Genomic DNA, 15964 nt, shown 5'->3' with positions numbered 1-15964 from the left:
AACACCGGTCTTGAAAGACCTACACCGGCTGCCCAGTACGTTTCCGAGCACAATTCAAAGTGCTGGTGTTGACCTTGAAAGCCCTAAACGGCCTCGGCCCAGTATACCTGAAGGAGCGTCTCCACCCCCATCGTTCTGCCCGGATGCTGAGGTCCAGCGCCGAGGGCCTTCTGGCGGTTCCCTCATTGCGAGAAGCAAAGCTACAGGGAACCAGGCAGAGGACCTTCTTGGTAGTGGCGCCCGCTCTGTGGAACGCCCTCCCATCAGATGTCAAAGTGATAAACAACTACCTGACATTCAGAAGACATCTGAAGGCAGCCCTGTTCAGGGAAGTTTTTAATGTGTGATATTTTAGTGTTTTTTGGTTTCTATGGAAGCTGCCTAGAGTGGCTGGGAAAACCCAGCCAGATGGGCGGGGTACAAATAATAAATAATTATTATTATTGTATTACATACGTTATTATATGCAAACACTGGAACGTCACAGAGACCCCTCCATTTGAAGTTGGCCCCAAGGGACAGATTTGGGAAGGGGATGATGGTGTGTTGCACACTCTGCTTCCCAGTGATATCTGGTGTGGTTCTGGAGAACCCTAAGACTTCTGGGGGAGTTCAATGTCCACACAACCACTGTGACTCAACAATAGGTCCATGGATGTTTAGAACTTAGTTCACCTTAGTATCATTCCAGCCTCCTGGTTGGAGACTCACATCCTTTGAATGGTCCTCTGTTGCAAAATAAGTAAGTCCCACCTCCTTGGGCAGCAACCTGAGCCCAGTAACAGTGAAGAAGGCACACTGAGAGCCTGGCATGGCTCCCAAAGAAACAGATGAACACAGACCCCCCAAAACGCTACGAAAACATTTCCCCACAGAAGTTAGAAAAGCTGGCCCCAGACCAGTGAGAATGTCTGGACACGGTGTACAGAACAGCGCTGATGAGCTACTTTATCCAGGAGAGCTGATGAGCATAAAGCAAGGTTATCCCGGAGTTTATGGATCTTCCCTATCTTGTTGTAAGCTAAAAATGGGTGATGTTTGCATCCCCCAGTCTGTAACCTGGATGCGGGCAACCATTCCAGATCTCAGCTGTCCTCCCGGATTACAATATTTAAGTCTCTTGGATCAAATAGTCGTTCACCAGCAGATTGAGCTTCTGGAAATAATAATGGGCTTTGAAAATTGCAACAAATACGAAATAAAAAATGGCTGGGGGCAAAGGATATACTTGGCAGTTGAGGAAACAGACTGCTGTGTGAGAAACTGCTGTGGAGCGGCATGTCCATTTACAGTAAAAATCATGGACCATGTGGGCCACGAAGTGATTGAGCTCCAGCGACCTCTCCGGTGCTCCAGCTGTTGGTATCCTTGCTGCTTGCAAGAGCTTGAAGTCCATGCCCCTCCAGGCACCCCTGTGGGGTATATTAAGCAGACGTGGCACCCCTTTCTGCCTAAATTTGCAATCCAAAATGAACTCCATCAGGATGTCCTCAAAATCACCGGGCCCTGTGTACTGTGCAGCTTGTGTCAAGATGTGAATTTTGAGGTGATGCTGTTGGACGAGGAGACCAAGGTTGGAAGGATTTCTAAGCACTGGACTGGCTTTCTGGAAGAGGCCTTCCCCAATACCGACAACTTTGGAATTAAGTTCTCATTGGACCTTGATGTTAGAATGAAAGCTGTCCTGCTGGGGGCCTGCTTCCTGGTGGATTTCATGTTTTTTGAATGTGCAGGAAGAGGGCAGCAGAGAACTGGGGTCTGACAATAGACCTGGAAGCCGCTTCGAAGAAATGCCCTCGTGTTGCTACTTCTACTTTTCCTTTGCTAAGATGGAGTGTTAAGCTGGTGAATAAGAGGGCTTCTTGTTAAAACGACTTATTTTTGAATTGCGGCTGCAGCTCTTGCACCTATCGTGGTGGGACATTCCAATTTATGGGTGCTGCTCTAGAATTCATAATGCATTTAAATGGAAACACTTTTTTAAAAAAAATTAATACAATTAAATGTATGTATTTTTCTGTGTATGAGTCACACCTGGCATCTTTATGCAGAAGGTACCTCCTAGTCTGATGTCCTTTGGCATCAATTGTCAGATCTATTAGTATTTCTGTGTGGTTATTATTGACTAGCTGGCTGTGTGCGGAGTGCCACTGTGTGTTCAATGTGTCCGGGAAGTGTTGGGCTTGGTGAGAGTGTGGGTGCCTCTTCTATTTCAGTGGCCATTGGGGAAGTTCAGGAGGATAGGACCTGAACCAATGAATTCAAGTTACAAGAAAGCAGATGATTCTGACTAAACATCAGGAAGAACTGTCTTGATGGTTCAGATAGTTTAAGAACAGGTTGGATGGCCACCTGTCATGTATGATCTAGAGGAGATTCCTGCATTGCCTGGGTTGGACTCGATGGACCTCACAGTCCCTTCCAACTCTACAATTCACTGATTCTATTATCGCCCTGTGCCTCTCAGTCTCACCCTGGGTTTCTCTCTTTCTCCTTCACCATAAATTGCCACAAAGAGAGGCTACAGGGCTGTATATCCCCATATAACCAGAGGGTTTTCCAGCCTCTGCCATAATGGAAGCAGATGAACAACTTGAGTCACCTTCACAATGGTACATACTCTCCTAGGTCATAGAGTCCAATCACTTATTTTTAAAAGCTCACAGTGGCTGAGCCTGGCTTATTTTCCTTCAGGTCCTCAGTGGGCAACAGTCTTGGACTGCGGTGTAATGTTTAATCTGGCTTCCAATCTGGATAAAACGGAAACAATAAAGGCATTTTTGCAGGACTTCTTCGACAAGGCAGGAACTGCAAGTCTTTCCTTGCCACTGTCTCCTGTTGGCAATGACAACTGCCACCACTTAACAAAAGACCCATTAATAAGTAGCTCTCGGTCCAAACTCCTCTGAAGTGCCAAAATTGTGTGACAGCAGCGGCATATTTTGGTTTTCTGGCATGCCCCCTGCACTCACCTATGGAAGATCCCTATCTAACTACTTTCTTTCCCATACAGCTGGGGTAGGTAACTCTCACAGCCTATGGGCCACATCTGGACCCCCTTTCAATGTTACCTGCCCAAACCTTTACTTCTAAGAATATATCTTCCCCTTCAAAAATATGTAGCGTTGCTTGCTAGTACCCATGAGAGTCTGGAGCAGAAGCAGACTCTAGTAGGTGTGGTAGATTTTTTCTATCTCTGTGGCAAGAGTCAGGATGTTGCAGCCCAACGCAGAACTTGGCTTGCAGCAGTGGAGAGCAGTGTCATGAGACTAGGGAGCCATGGACAGAAATTAGCGACAGGCTATTGAATCACCTGGAGTTATCAGAAGAGGACACAGAGCCAAGGCAATAGAGGGAGATGGAGGAATACAAGCCAAGTGTGGAATGGAGGGAGCGACAGTGGAGAGGAATCTGAATACAAAACGGAGGCTGGAGGAGAAAGGTGAGAGTGGGTTTGGCTGAGAAGAAGAAGAGGGAGGAACAAAAGCAAGCAGGAAACTGAAATATACTCGGAGTCGAGTGTGGATTTCATGCTCTTTATTCAGCCCATAGTAGTGAGGAACAGAAGTTTCCCCGACAAGCCTGCTTTATATACATTATTTACACAATGGGCCCCACATGATTGGCTAATTCTGGGATTCTCCTGTAAGCCAATCAGGTTGCGGATTCACTTCCACCTGGAGTTGGATTGGGTGGCTCCTGAGGACCAATCAGACTGCTGCATTCTGGATCCTATTGTTCTAGGACCAATCAGACTGCTGCATTTTGGATCCTATTCAACTCAGTACATAACAGAAACCTCATTGAGAAGGCTGCCTGAAGGTATCACACAATGATGCCTTTTCAAAAGGGCTAAACTTTGCTCCCCAGGTATCCAATCACTGGAAAGCCCAGGTGCTCCAAACACTGGAATGCCTAAGGTTTAAATTTTCTGCTGCAGGTAGCCGTGATTCATCTGAGGGACACGGACACACACATGCCACATCACAACAGGAGATGACTTTGAGCACGCAACAACCGGGACTCTTGAATCTTATCACTGGGCCGGCTTGGTTGGGGCTGCCCAACCCACAAGTGGTTTTTGTGGTGGAGCTCAATGACCCTTTAAAAAAAGAAGGGAAGATTCTTCACCGCTGCCTCATGGGTACAGCTTCGGAACTGATAGCTGCAGTTGCCATTGTCCTCTCTACCGTGACTCAACAATAGGCCCACTGATGTGCAGTATGTGGTTAAAACTCTGTATGGGCTGCATGATTTCAGCCTCCAGGTGGTGGCTCAGCCCACCTGGATGACCGTCCTTCACAAAACAATCTCCTCCTCCTTGGGCAGCCCACTAACTGCAAAGAGACACCCTCAGAGCATGGCCTAGCTCCTCAAGAAACAACAGATTCACGCGGACCCACGGAAATGCCACCAAAACAACCCCCCCAGCGTGGCCCTACACCACAGGTAGCATACGGATATGTCCCACATGCCCCAGGAGCTCAGCCCGTTCACGGTCAGGCGCTTCAGGGCGTCGTGTGGATGCCGGCTCCAATTCCGCCTCCCAACTGCCCCCCGGGATTGGAATATTTAAGCCAGATTGATCAGATGATAATTCAGCAAAAGATTGAGCTTGTGGAAATCATAATTGGCTTTGAAACCAGCAACAGGTATGAAGTGAAAAACGCTTGGGGGCAAAGGATCTATTTTGCAGCAGAAGATACTGACTGCTGCACGCGACTCTGCTGTGGAATGGACCGGCCATTTACCATTAAAATCATGGACAACGTGGGCCAGGAAGTGATTGAGCTCCAGCGACCTCTCCGGTGTACCAGCTGCTGTTTTCCGTGCTGCTTGCAAGAGCTTGAAGTCCATGCCCCTCCAGGCACGCCCGTTGGGTATATTAAGCAGACATGGGATCCCTGCCTGCCAAAGTTCACTATCCAAAATGAACTCCAAGAGGATGTCCTGAAAATCACCGGGCCCTGTATAGCGTGCAGCTTTTGTGAAGATGTTCATTTTGAGGTGCTGTCGCTGGATGAACAGACGGCTGTCGGGAGGATTTCTAAGCACTGGACTGGCATTGTGAAAGAGCTCTTCACCGATACTGACAACTTTGGAGTCCAGTTCCCGTTGGACCTTGATGTTAAAATCAAAGCTGCCCTGCTGGGGGCCTGCTTCCTGGTGGATTTCATGTTCTTTGAAGCCGGAGGAGGAGGAGGCCAGCGAATGGGGGTCTGGGGTTAGGTCTAGCTGCTGCCTTATAAATACTTTGGAGAAAGCCCTCGCGTCCCTTCCCTTTTTGCTTTGCCAAAACGGCGTATTAAGCCTGTCCGTAAGAGAGAATTTCGTTAAAAGCACCGTTAGAAATTCGCCAGCCACCGGGTGCATTTTGCACCCGGCTATTGGCCGCTTGCGACCAATTGACCTACATCTCCGAAATCTGGTGGCTCATGCCTGGGGATTCTTGGATCTTGACTGTTTTCACACACTAGCAACACATCCTGTAGAATTCTATCCGCTATGTTTTATCTGCACAATCATAATGAATTTCAGGAACCAAAAAGTCACCTTGAAAAAATACGACCTTTGAGCTGTCTGGCTCCAAAATGGCAACTAGGCATTCCATTTTGGCGACTGTAACCCTGGTTTAAGGAGCCATTTGGCACCTAGCTGACATATCTTGAGTTTCTAACACTGGTTAAAAGTACTTACTTTTTTTAAAAAAATATGGCACATATATATCTGCTTATGAGGGCTCTCTAGAATTAATAACACACTGACATGTATTCTTATTTAATTTTTTGATACAGTTATGCCTTTTACATACAAGGGGAAGCCCTCCCCTGTGCAGGCGGAGTGTTTACGAAAGGGTAATAGAATCATAGAACGGTAGAGTTGGAAGGGAATCATCTAGTCCAACCCCCCTGCAAGGCAGGAATATGCAGCTGTCCCAGACGGGGATCAAACCTGCAACCTTGGCATTATCAGCACCATGCTCTAACCAACTGAGCTAAGTCCCTATGGACCAATGCATGGGTGAGAAATGGGAAGTCCCAGTGCCTTGTGGCTGTTAAGGCAGGGATCATACCCATGAAAAGGATAATATAAAGCCAACACTAAAAGATATTATTTTTGGTTTAGGACATTTTGCTTAAGTCAGATCCCACCTATAGTCACCAGAGCCGTCTTTCCCATTGGCGTTAGTGGTTCGTTGCGCCAGGGCGCCAGCGTCTCAGGGGCACCCTAGAGAGTGGGGGAGCTGCGTGGTTTGCCGGCAGCCTCCCCTTTCCCTGCACACCTGCCAGCTGTGCCCTGCCAAGTATATGGTTGGCGGATGTGCAGCTTCCTTCCCAAGCTTCCGCGGGAGGAGAGCGATCCCCGCAGGGTCTTAGGACTATTGCAATGTGCTCCATGTGGGCTACCTTTGAAGGCGACCCGGAAACTACAACTAATCCAGAATGCGGCAGCTAGACTGGTGACTGGGGGCAGCAGCCGAGACCACATAACACCGGCCTTGAAAGACCTACATTGGCTCCCAGTACATTTCTGAGCACAGTTCAAAGTGTTGGTGCTGACCTTTAAAACCCTAAATGGCCTCGGTCCAGTATACCTGAAGGAGTGTCTCTACCCCCATCGTTCTGCCTGGACGCTGAGGTCCAGCGCCGAGGGCCTTCTGGCGGTTCCCTCATTGCGAGAAGCCAAGTTACAAGGAACCAGGCAGAGGGCCTTCTCGGTAGTGGTGCCTGCCCTGTGGAATCCCCTCCCATCAGATGTCAAAGAGATATACCTGGCATTCAGAAGACATCTGAAGGCAGCCCTGTTTAGGGAAGTTTTTAATGTATTTTTAACCTTTGTTGGAAGCTGCCCAGAGTAGCTGGGGAAACCCAGCCAGATGGGCAGGGTACAAATAATAAATTATTATTATTATTAGGATGGAAGCTGCACACAGCTTCCCTCCCAAGCCTCTGCATCTGCTAAAGACGGCCCTGCTCCAGGTCATTGTCCTCCTCCTGCTTCCTGGCGAAAGGCAGCACACAGCCTTCCCAGGCTGCCTTCTCGGGCGCCTTGACGCTGGAGAGCATGTCCGCCAGCATGTTTTCCTGCTTGATCGCCGCCACTATGCCAGGGATCGAAGCAATGGGGGAGGCAGAGAACATTTTCCACCACCCCCTCCCTTGTTTTGGAGTTGCCGGGGGTGTGGGTGTGCCAGAGGGATCTTTGCACCACGGCGCCGGATATGCTTAAGACGGCCCTGATAGTACAGTGGTACCTCGGGTTACATATGCTTCAGGTTACATACTGTCAGAGTTGCTTCCAGATCCTAGCTCACAGAGGATCACGCTAGCCAGCGATCATTAAATAAAAGTCTTTATTGAGTTACAGTTTCCATTCTCAAGCTGCTGCGTGCAACTCTACGTCTTATGGTTAGATCGGCGAAGCTCCGTCTGAGTCTCTGCCCCTTGTACACCAACTTAATATCCTAGCCCTGCTCCACCTTTTCCGCCTGACTGTTCTTCTCTGGGTCCCTCTGCCCCCCGGGGTCTCTTCCTTCCGGGATTCTTCTGACGCTGACCCCCCGGACCCTCCTGTCTCCTTGCGCCGGGCTTTAGGACCTGGCTCCCTTTCCGGGCTGCCTACTGCGCCACCTTCCTGTGCATTTGAACTTGGCGCGCGTGCCCAACCTTCCACCTTCCGTCTAACCGTTTCTTCGCTCCCCGATGGAGGTGTGGCCACTCCTGACTCGTGCCCTCCCTCCTGTTGTGAGCTGCCAGCGCTTGATCCCTGGCGCCCTTCCTCTTCCCTGCTCTCTGGCGGTGACGCTGGTCCCGATTTCCCACTGCTCCCCTCTGAGTCCCCTCTGGCTCTATCTTCCTGGGGTGTCCCCCTAGTCTCCCCCCTTGCCCTGGCCACTGGTGCTCCTTTCTGTGAATCTTCTGATTCACTGGAAAGACTCGGAGATCTCGGGTCGTCGTCATCACTCATCTTTTCTTCTGCCTCCTCCCCCTCGCTCTCTGTTTCCTCCCTTGCCCTTGCCTCTGCTCCTGAACCCCTGACACATACGCTTCAGGTTACAGACTCCGCTAACCCAGAAATGGTGCTTCAGGTTAAGAACTTTGCTTCAGGATAAGAACAGAAATTTTGCTCCGGTGGTGCGGCAGCAGCGGGAGGCCCCATTAGCTAAAGTGGTGCTTCAGGTTAAGCACAGTTTCAGGTTAAGAACGGACCTCCAGAACGAATTAAGTACTTAACCCGAGGTACAGTAGTACCTCGCAAGACGAATGCCTCGCAAGACGAAAAACGCGCAAGACGAAAGAGTTTTCCGTTTTTTGTGTCGTTCCGCAAGACGAATTTCCCTATGGGCTTGCTTCGCAAGACGAAACGTCTTGTGAGTTCTTGCGAGTTTGTTTCTTTTTTCTTAAAGCCGCTAAGCCGTTAATAGCCGCTAAGCCACTAATAGCCGTGCTTCGCAAGACGAAAAAACCACAAGACGAAGAGACTCGCGGAACGGATTAATTTCGTCTTGTGAGGGACCACTGTACCACTGTACAAACATAATTATTTCCAAGCCCTGGGTCAGGTTTGAGGACTCCACAGGTAAGTTGCCCAGCGCGGGGGCTAGTGCCTCCCTCGGGGATCCTTCAGAGTGGTCCAGTCCCCTCCCCTGATGGCCTGCGTTCCTCCACTGCCTCCCTTACCTGGGTTGCGCGGCAGTGCTTGTGAAATGACAACGGTGGGTTCCACCAAGATCTCACAGAGCACATGAGATGCAGCAAGACTTCTGTGAGATCTCGCTGGAAGTCTGCTGCTGCCGCTGCTACAGCAGGTAGCAGGTCGCCTGCAAGGTTGCCGCCTCTTGGGTTTCTGCCATCTGAGGAAACCGTCTTGAGCGGGCCAGCCCTGCTGTTGGCCTTTGTAGTGATCCTGTATCGAGGGGTGCCACCTTTGTTCTGGCAAAATGCAGGGTGGGGCAATTGGCGGACCACCCCCACCCCCAATCTGGTGTTGAAGTAACTTCAAAACAATCCATTACAATCTATTGCAGCCTAACAGGATGGCCCCTCTGGAATTTGTCCCTCACACACATGTGTGCACGAACATAAACATGAATTTGTAAATCTCTCTGTGTTTGGCTACCCATTAAATGCATGACCTTTCAAACACCCTTTCAAGCACATGCATTTGGAGAGGACCCCTAACTTGGCAGAGGGAGAGAAGATCTGAAATACAGGACAAAAATTGCATCAATACAGGATGTAGCACTTTCCACTGAAATACAGGATGGTCCTATATTATACAGGACCGGTGGCAACCTCTACCATGATCCCCATTAAGTTTACCAGGTTATAGAGAAGATAGCCGAGGCTGCTGTTTAGTGCCCTCTGTGCAGTGCTTTTTTCAGCACTGTGTCCTTGAAAAGCCAGAAGTGGAGGAAGATAACTAAACCTGAAATTCCTTTCAAAGGGGCATTTCACATGCACACACCTTTCAAGGACCTGGTGCTGAAAGGAAAGCCGCTGAGGCAAACAGCCCTGCATTATGGCATAACCTTTTATAAACCACAATCCACCAACAGATAGATGAAGGGGACCATAGTTCGCAAACCATAATACCATCACAAATCTGTCGGTCTTTAAGGTGCCCTAAGATTCCCTGTTGTTTTAAAAACCAACAATCAGAACAATTCTATACAGCGGTACCTCGGGTTACATACGCTTCAGGTTACAGACTCCGCTAACCCAGAAACAATACCTGGGGTTAAGAACTTTGCTTCAGGATGAGAAAAGAAATCGTGCTCCGGCGGCGCAGCAGCAGCAGGAGGCCCCATTAGCTAAAGTGGTGCTTCAGGTTAAGAACAGTTTCAGGTTAAGAACAGACCTCCGGAACGAATTAAGTACTTAACCCGAGGTACCACTGTACTTCAGACATGGGGACCCTGCAGCCCTGCAGAAATTGCTGAACGACAAAGCCCAGTAACACTTTAATTTTCACATTTACACCAAACATGCAAAGAATGAGGCAAATCCTCGCCCCCGTTTCAATTTTCATATTAAGATCAGTGCCAGCATTTTGTACACGGATTTAAATGGTACTGGTTGAAGTGGGTTGTGATTATTCTAAAAAAAAAATAAAATCAGATAGATATATATGCTTGAAGCCACATACTGTTAAGGTTGTTTACCCCTAGGCACACAGAGCAGGAAGTCTCAAAAACTGCAGTGGGCCTTACTTCTGAGGAGACACCTATAGTATTGAGCTGCAAACAGCCAAGTTGGAGGGCGTAATTCCTGATAAGGTGGGCAGAAGCAAAAGAGGACATGTCTCCTGTCCTGTATCTTGAAAAGCAGCGCAGAAAGGGGAATATCAGCAGTGAAGTTCACTCTTCACAGTTGTTAAATGTGCAGGAGCTGCTTCCCCTCTTTCACCTGTTCTGATCACCTTTCTTACTAAGTAAAACTGATTTCTAAACCAACAATGCCCCTCAACTGGCAGCCAGGATACTTTCTTTACATGGCACACTCCGCACTGCAAGCATTTACAATGGGAACTAGGTCGTATGATTTGGGGGGGGGGGGGAGAGAGAAAAACTAACTTGGCATGTCAGCATCTTTAGTTTACCGTGACAGATAAAAGTCTGATCTTGGAAAGCTCAGATTCCCGCCCCCCCTAAAAACAACAACCAAAGAAGAAAACAAAACCGCTAATCATATAAAGCCGCTTTGGGGTGCACACTTTCCTGGTGGTAAATCTCACCGCAAACAATCGTACTTATTTCCCAATAAACATGCACATTATTCAAATATTTATCACATCTGCCACATCTTTGCACATATTTTCGTACAGCATTGCCATTGATGCGACTTGTGTATCCCGCTTAAATCTTCTCTCTCTGCAGATAAAAAGTTCCCATCTTAATGGCCTCTGAAGAAACCCTCTTACAATATTGCTATCAAGAAAGCATCTGATATGGTAAAAAATCTTGCAGACCTGGAAGAGCCATGTTGCCAGTTGGTAAGACTCCACCAGCAGCTTATCCATCCAACAAGCGAGACTGTGGACTGTCACTGTTGAGTGCCTGTTAGCGCTTGCTTCCTGCAGCCGAAAGAGCGATGGGTCTTCGAAAGAGCACTGAAGAGCTTGCTTGTTTCCTTTTGAAAACAGACTGTGCAATAGGAAGCACAGAAGCAGAATGAGGTCATGTTTCCTGCTAAGTCTAGCTTCGCATCACAAGCATTCTTTCTGAAGAGTCCGTTGCAGATTAGAGATTAGCCCACTGGAGAATTCAGATGTTAAGGTATCTTCAGCTATGAATAGAAGGGTCTTGCTTGTTGCATTGTTCTTGGCAAAGAACAAATTTCAGAAACAGTGGGAGGTGGTAGATGAGCAGTTTACTAGGTCCAAGAGAAAGGTCTGGTTTGGATGAGTTACTATCAAAACAGGTGTCAGTGAGAGTGGTGTGAGGGGAGAGATAATCTCAGAAATAAAGTGATATTATACATGCATGCATTTGTTGTCTTGTGCCCTGCTTCACATGCCACTCCCTCATGCCCACCTCCACCTGTCAGGAAAAGAATCATTGCTGCTCAGGGATGGGTGAATAATGACAATTTCAGTTTTTCAATCTTTATTTTGGTTTTTCACAATTTGCAAATTCTTTTTTTTTTAAATTCCCTGGCATTTTAATGTCAGTTTCTCCTAAAGTTATTGATTTACATATTTTTGCAAGCAATTTTCCCTAATATAATGTGGTTTTTGCATTCTACTTCAATATGTACACTTCTATGCTATTTTGCTTAGCCTATGCATTTTCTGTATCTGTTACATGGTTGGGAAATGCATTGCAGAATCCAGAGATGTGCACATTTTGAAGGATGTTTCAGTTGGTGCGTTCCTTCAAGAAGTGAATTAGGTGGATTCACCCTCAGACTGAATCAAATTTCTCAAGCCCTATTGCGACCCCAGAAACGCCAGCTCTCAACATAAGCATATGGCAATTAGAAAACATGCAGATGAACAAAAAGCAAACGGTGTCATGAGGAAAGGAACAGTGTCATTCTCTTTGGGTGCTTCCACATCAACCTGCTTCTCTGCTATTGACACCATTTGCTCACAGTTTTATTCAGCCAAAATAATCCCAAACTGCTACATTTCCAAGGTTTCCATGTTGTCCTCACCCACCACCCTTCAGATTAAATGCAATTTAAAAATAAGCACAATTGCAGCGCAGATTGTCTGTTATCCAATTGCCTTAGGATGGAGGAGTGGCTGGTGATTCTGCCAAATCCTGCATCTTCAACCACAGTGGCATTTTCACCTGTCCACTGTTGCTGCTACATTAAACAGAAAGTGAAACTGATAAAAGCTATTGCTCTTCTTAGCAGTGAAGTCAGAATAGTCTGGTGCCACTGTTAAGGTTGTAGCCAGTGTGACTTCTACTTAAGAGTAGACACGTTGAAATTTAATGGGCATGACTAATTTGGATTCATTAATACTGACACATATACTTTGAGTAACTTAGTTGGCTACAACCAATAGCTTTATCAGTTCCACCATCAGGGTTGGACCAAATTGACACAGACTATCTCCTGTTTTACCCACCTCAAAATCAGCTGTTGACTATATATATATTTTTGTGTCGACCAGACTGGCTCCTTCTTTACTGTCCTTCCACTGGCTTTTGGAACGGACTGCTTCTAATTATTATTATTTAAGTTTGTACGTGGGTGGCACTCTGGTCTAAAGCTCTGAGCCTCTTGGGCTTCCTGATCAGAAGGTCGGCAGTTCAAATCCACTCGACGGGTGAGCTCCCATTGCTCTGTCCCAGCTCCTGCCAACCTAGCAGTTTGAAAGCACACCAGTGCATGTAGATAAATAGGTACTGCTGCGGCGGGAAGATAAACAGCGTTTCCATGCACTCTGGTTTCTGTCATGGTGTTCTGTTGCGCCAGAAGCGGTTTAGTCCTGCTGGCCACATGACCCGGAAAGCTGTCTGCGGACAAATGCCAGCTCCCTCGGCCTGAAACTGAGATGAGCACAACTGAGATGAGCACCATAGTTGCCTTTGACTGGACTTAACCACCTAGGGGTCCTTTACCTTTTTATCTATTTAAGGTTGTACACCACCCTTCATCAGAAGATGTTTCTATTGAAACGGCTAGTGCCATTCTGCTTTTATTGTAATTATTGGCCTGGTTTTAATAATTATACGTGTGCGTATTTATAAAAGTGTTTATTTGTATGCATGCTCATAGTTCTATCAATGTTTAACTGTACTCTGTTTTCAGTAATTCTTATTTCTAGCTACAGGCAGGTAGCCATGTTGGTCTGCTGTAGTCGAAACAAAATAAAAAAATTCCCTCCAGTAGCGCCTTAGAGACCAACTACTAAGTTTGGTGGAATGCTTCATGAGACCAGGGCCCTGCAGGATCTGATTTCTTTCTGCAGGGCCTGTAAGACAGTTGTTCCGCCTGGCCTTTGGCTTGGAGCCAATTTGATTCCCTCCCTCCCTCTTTCTTTTTCCTTTCTCCTCCTGTAATGAGGCTGCATTTTAATATTTTATTGTTGTATTTTAATCTTGTTTTTAAGTTGTATTCATTCAACTTGTTTTTATTATTGCTTGTTAGCCCCCCCTTGGCTGGGGAGGGCGGGGTATAAATAATAAGAAGGTGAGGTGAGTGGGGCTGAGAGACTTCAGAGAAGTGTGACTAGCCCAAGGTCACCCAGCAGCTGCATGTGGAGGAGCGAGGAAGCGAACCCGGTTCACCAGATTACAAGACTACCGCTCTTAACCACTACACCATACTGGCTCTCAATAAAAATTATTATTATTATTATTATTATTATTGGTATGAGCTTTTGTGTGCATGCATACTTCTTCACACGAAAGCTCATACCATTAACAAATTTAGTTGGTATCTAAGGTGCTACTGGAAGGAATTTTTAAAATCTTATTTCTACCTGTAGGTCACCTTGAATCCCTGCCTAGGAAGGCAGGGTATAAATTAATCTATAATACAAATAACGATGATGAAACTCCTCTTTAAAGCTTAGACGCTCGAGGACCTCAAGGTGCCTTTTGGCGAAAAGAAGCAAGCGGCCGCTTTCAAATGCGGAGCTCCCTCGCCTGCAAAGCCTCCCTGCCTACGCCCAACGCGGGAACCCGACCAGGGTATGCAATCCGACGCCTCCGCACGAGGCTCCCAAGTCACGGCCAAAGAGGCCAGAAGAGAAGAGCGGTGTGGCCAGCCGCCACTCCCGGTTTCCTCTCGACCGCCTCTACTTGAGTGGGGCAGCAAAAGCTCCACCACTCACCGCCACCCTCTCCCAAAACACTTTGCGCCGTTCGCTTGCGCAGGCATTTATTGAAACAAAAACTAAAAACCAGCAACCCCACCCCATCTCTGGCTATGCCCGCATTCCGCACCTTGCCCACCCTGCCTCTGATCGGCAGCCGGAAGTGTTTCATAGCACCTCAGCTGAGTGCGGTGACCTGCCCACTTTGGTTCTTTCCTCTTTCCCTCCCTCTGTCGGGTGGGAGGGTGGGTGCGTTGGCGTCACGTGACGGTGGCGGAAGGGGAGGGGAAGACGGCGTCGCGCAGCAGTGACGCGAGCGCGCCGTCGCTGGGACGCGAGAGGCGGGGCCGGGAGGAGACTGGCGATGGGTCCCGCTGAGGAGGAAGAAGCGGGTCGGAGGCGGCGGCGCTGCTGCTGCTGCTGAGGGCCTTCCCTCCGGGGGAAGCGAGAAGGGACGCCGCGCTGCCCCGACGGGGCCTGGTAGCGGCCCGCGGGTAAGGACAGGCCGGAGCCGCCTCGACGGCGGGCAGGCCCCGGAGCGCCGCCTCAGCTGCGGCCTCCGGTGGAGGAGAACCGAGGCCCGCAAAGGGGCTCCCCTTCGCCCGCACCCGCGCCAGGGACCTGCCCCGGAGGCGCCCGCGGACAGGGGAGGCCGGCCGGCCGGGGCCGCGGAGCGGGGCCTTTCCGGTGGCGGCTCCTCCCGTCCACCAGAGAGTGAGGCGCTCTAGGCCCGCTCTGGCCCCTCAAGGGAGGCCGTGGGGTGTGGGGAAGCGGCCTGCTCGGTGCTCGCGGAGGGTTTCGTGCCCGCAACTTACGCGGGAGGGAGAAGGAGGACGGGGGGGTTAGCCCGGCCTGCCTCACAGGGTTGTTGTGGGGACGAAACGGAGAGCAGGGCCGCCTTGAGTTCCTTGGGGGAGAAAGGCGGCATAATATCAGCGCAGGCAATGAGGTGCTCTCCAAGAGGTCGCGCCTAAAGCCAAACGCTGCGTATAGTCAAAATGCACTGGGTTTTCTTCCCCTGGGACACCCTCACACCCTTTCCAGTTTCTCAATAAAGAATACAGTGGTACCTCAGGTTAAATACGCTTCAGGTTACAGACTCCGCTAACCCAGAAATAGTGCTTCAGGTTAAAAACTTTGCTTCAGGATGAGAACAGAAATCGTGTTCCGGCGCCGCGGCGGCAGCAGGAGGCCCCATTATCTAAAGTGGTGCTTCAGGTTAAGAACAGTTTCAGGTTAAGAACAGACCTCCGGAACAAATTAAGTACTTAACCTGAGATACCACTGTAATGCACACAAGTTAAGCGAGTGCAAGTTGCAGGGTTACTGTAACTCGAGAGGACTTTGGTAAGACGGTGCCCAGAGCAAAGACAGAATTTGGTTTGTGTCCCCCCTTTCATTCTGCGCATGCCCCCAAGTGCCCTATGTGATAGTTTTGCCCCCCATTCGCCCTAAATGAATTCCACTCTTTGTTTAGGGAAGCCCCTCTGCACTGCTCTTTCTTAATTTGTATGCCATGTTCTACTATGTCAAAAGCAGTTTTTTGTTTTTAACTTAAAGATGGTTTTCGGGTTTTTTGAATAAATAAATGTTAAGTCGCTGGGATAGTTCTGGGACCCCCAAAAGTATTATATATTTTTTTTTGCATAAATATATATTTGTGGGAAATTTCATCTGGCCAGACGCT

The 15964-nt window shown here is 48.5% G+C and overlaps 4 protein-coding genes across 12 annotated transcripts in view; 3 read left to right on the top strand and 1 right to left on the bottom strand.

Annotated features, from left to right (window-relative positions):
* The window catches only part of TMEM71 (transmembrane protein 71), a 31653-nt gene extending 20523 nt beyond the window's left edge, over positions 1 to 11130 (bottom strand). For 4 of the 6 annotated variants that reach the window (XR_014529100.1, XM_083517025.1, XM_083517029.1 and 1 more), the window contains exon 1: positions 10972 to 11130. Coding sequence is in view for 3 of the 6 variants with exons in the window: in XM_083517025.1 (XP_083373151.1) it covers positions 10972 to 10984 (13 nt within the window). In the remaining 3 variants the exon portion in view is untranslated. Of the gene's footprint in view, positions 1 to 456; positions 576 to 10971 lie in introns of those variants that run through there. The other 2 variants (XM_083517028.1, XM_083517027.1) reach the window with 2 other exon arrangements.
* LOC310713160 (phospholipid scramblase 2-like) lies at positions 682 to 2022 on the top strand. Its single transcript, XM_083516995.1, has one exon. The coding sequence runs from the start codon at positions 812 to 814 to the stop codon at positions 1760 to 1762; it is 951 nt and encodes a 316-aa protein (XP_083373121.1). The 5' UTR covers positions 682 to 811; the 3' UTR covers positions 1763 to 2022.
* Positions 3968 to 5266, top strand: LOC310713173 (phospholipid scramblase 1-like). The gene has a single exon (XM_083517024.1). The coding sequence runs from the start codon at positions 4408 to 4410 to the stop codon at positions 5227 to 5229; it is 822 nt and encodes a 273-aa protein (XP_083373150.1). The 5' UTR covers positions 3968 to 4407; the 3' UTR covers positions 5230 to 5266.
* Positions 11131 to 14539: 3409 nt separating the features above from the next.
* Positions 14540 to 15964, top strand: part of PHF20L1 (PHD finger protein 20 like 1) — a 69119-nt gene continuing 67694 nt past the window's right edge. The window contains exon 1 of one of the 4 annotated variants that reach the window (XM_083516617.1): positions 14540 to 14771. The gene's annotated coding sequence lies outside the window, so the exon portion shown is untranslated. The remainder of the gene's footprint in view (positions 14772 to 15964) is intronic. The other 3 variants (XM_083516618.1, XM_083516619.1, XM_083516616.1) reach the window with 3 other exon arrangements.

The sequence above is a fragment of the Podarcis liolepis genome (genome assembly GCF_965112155.1).
Source record: "Podarcis liolepis genome assembly, chromosome: 8".
Lineage (NCBI taxonomy): Eukaryota > Metazoa > Chordata > Lepidosauria > Squamata > Lacertidae > Podarcis > Podarcis liolepis.
This window is presented reverse-complemented; position numbering and strand designations above follow the sequence as displayed.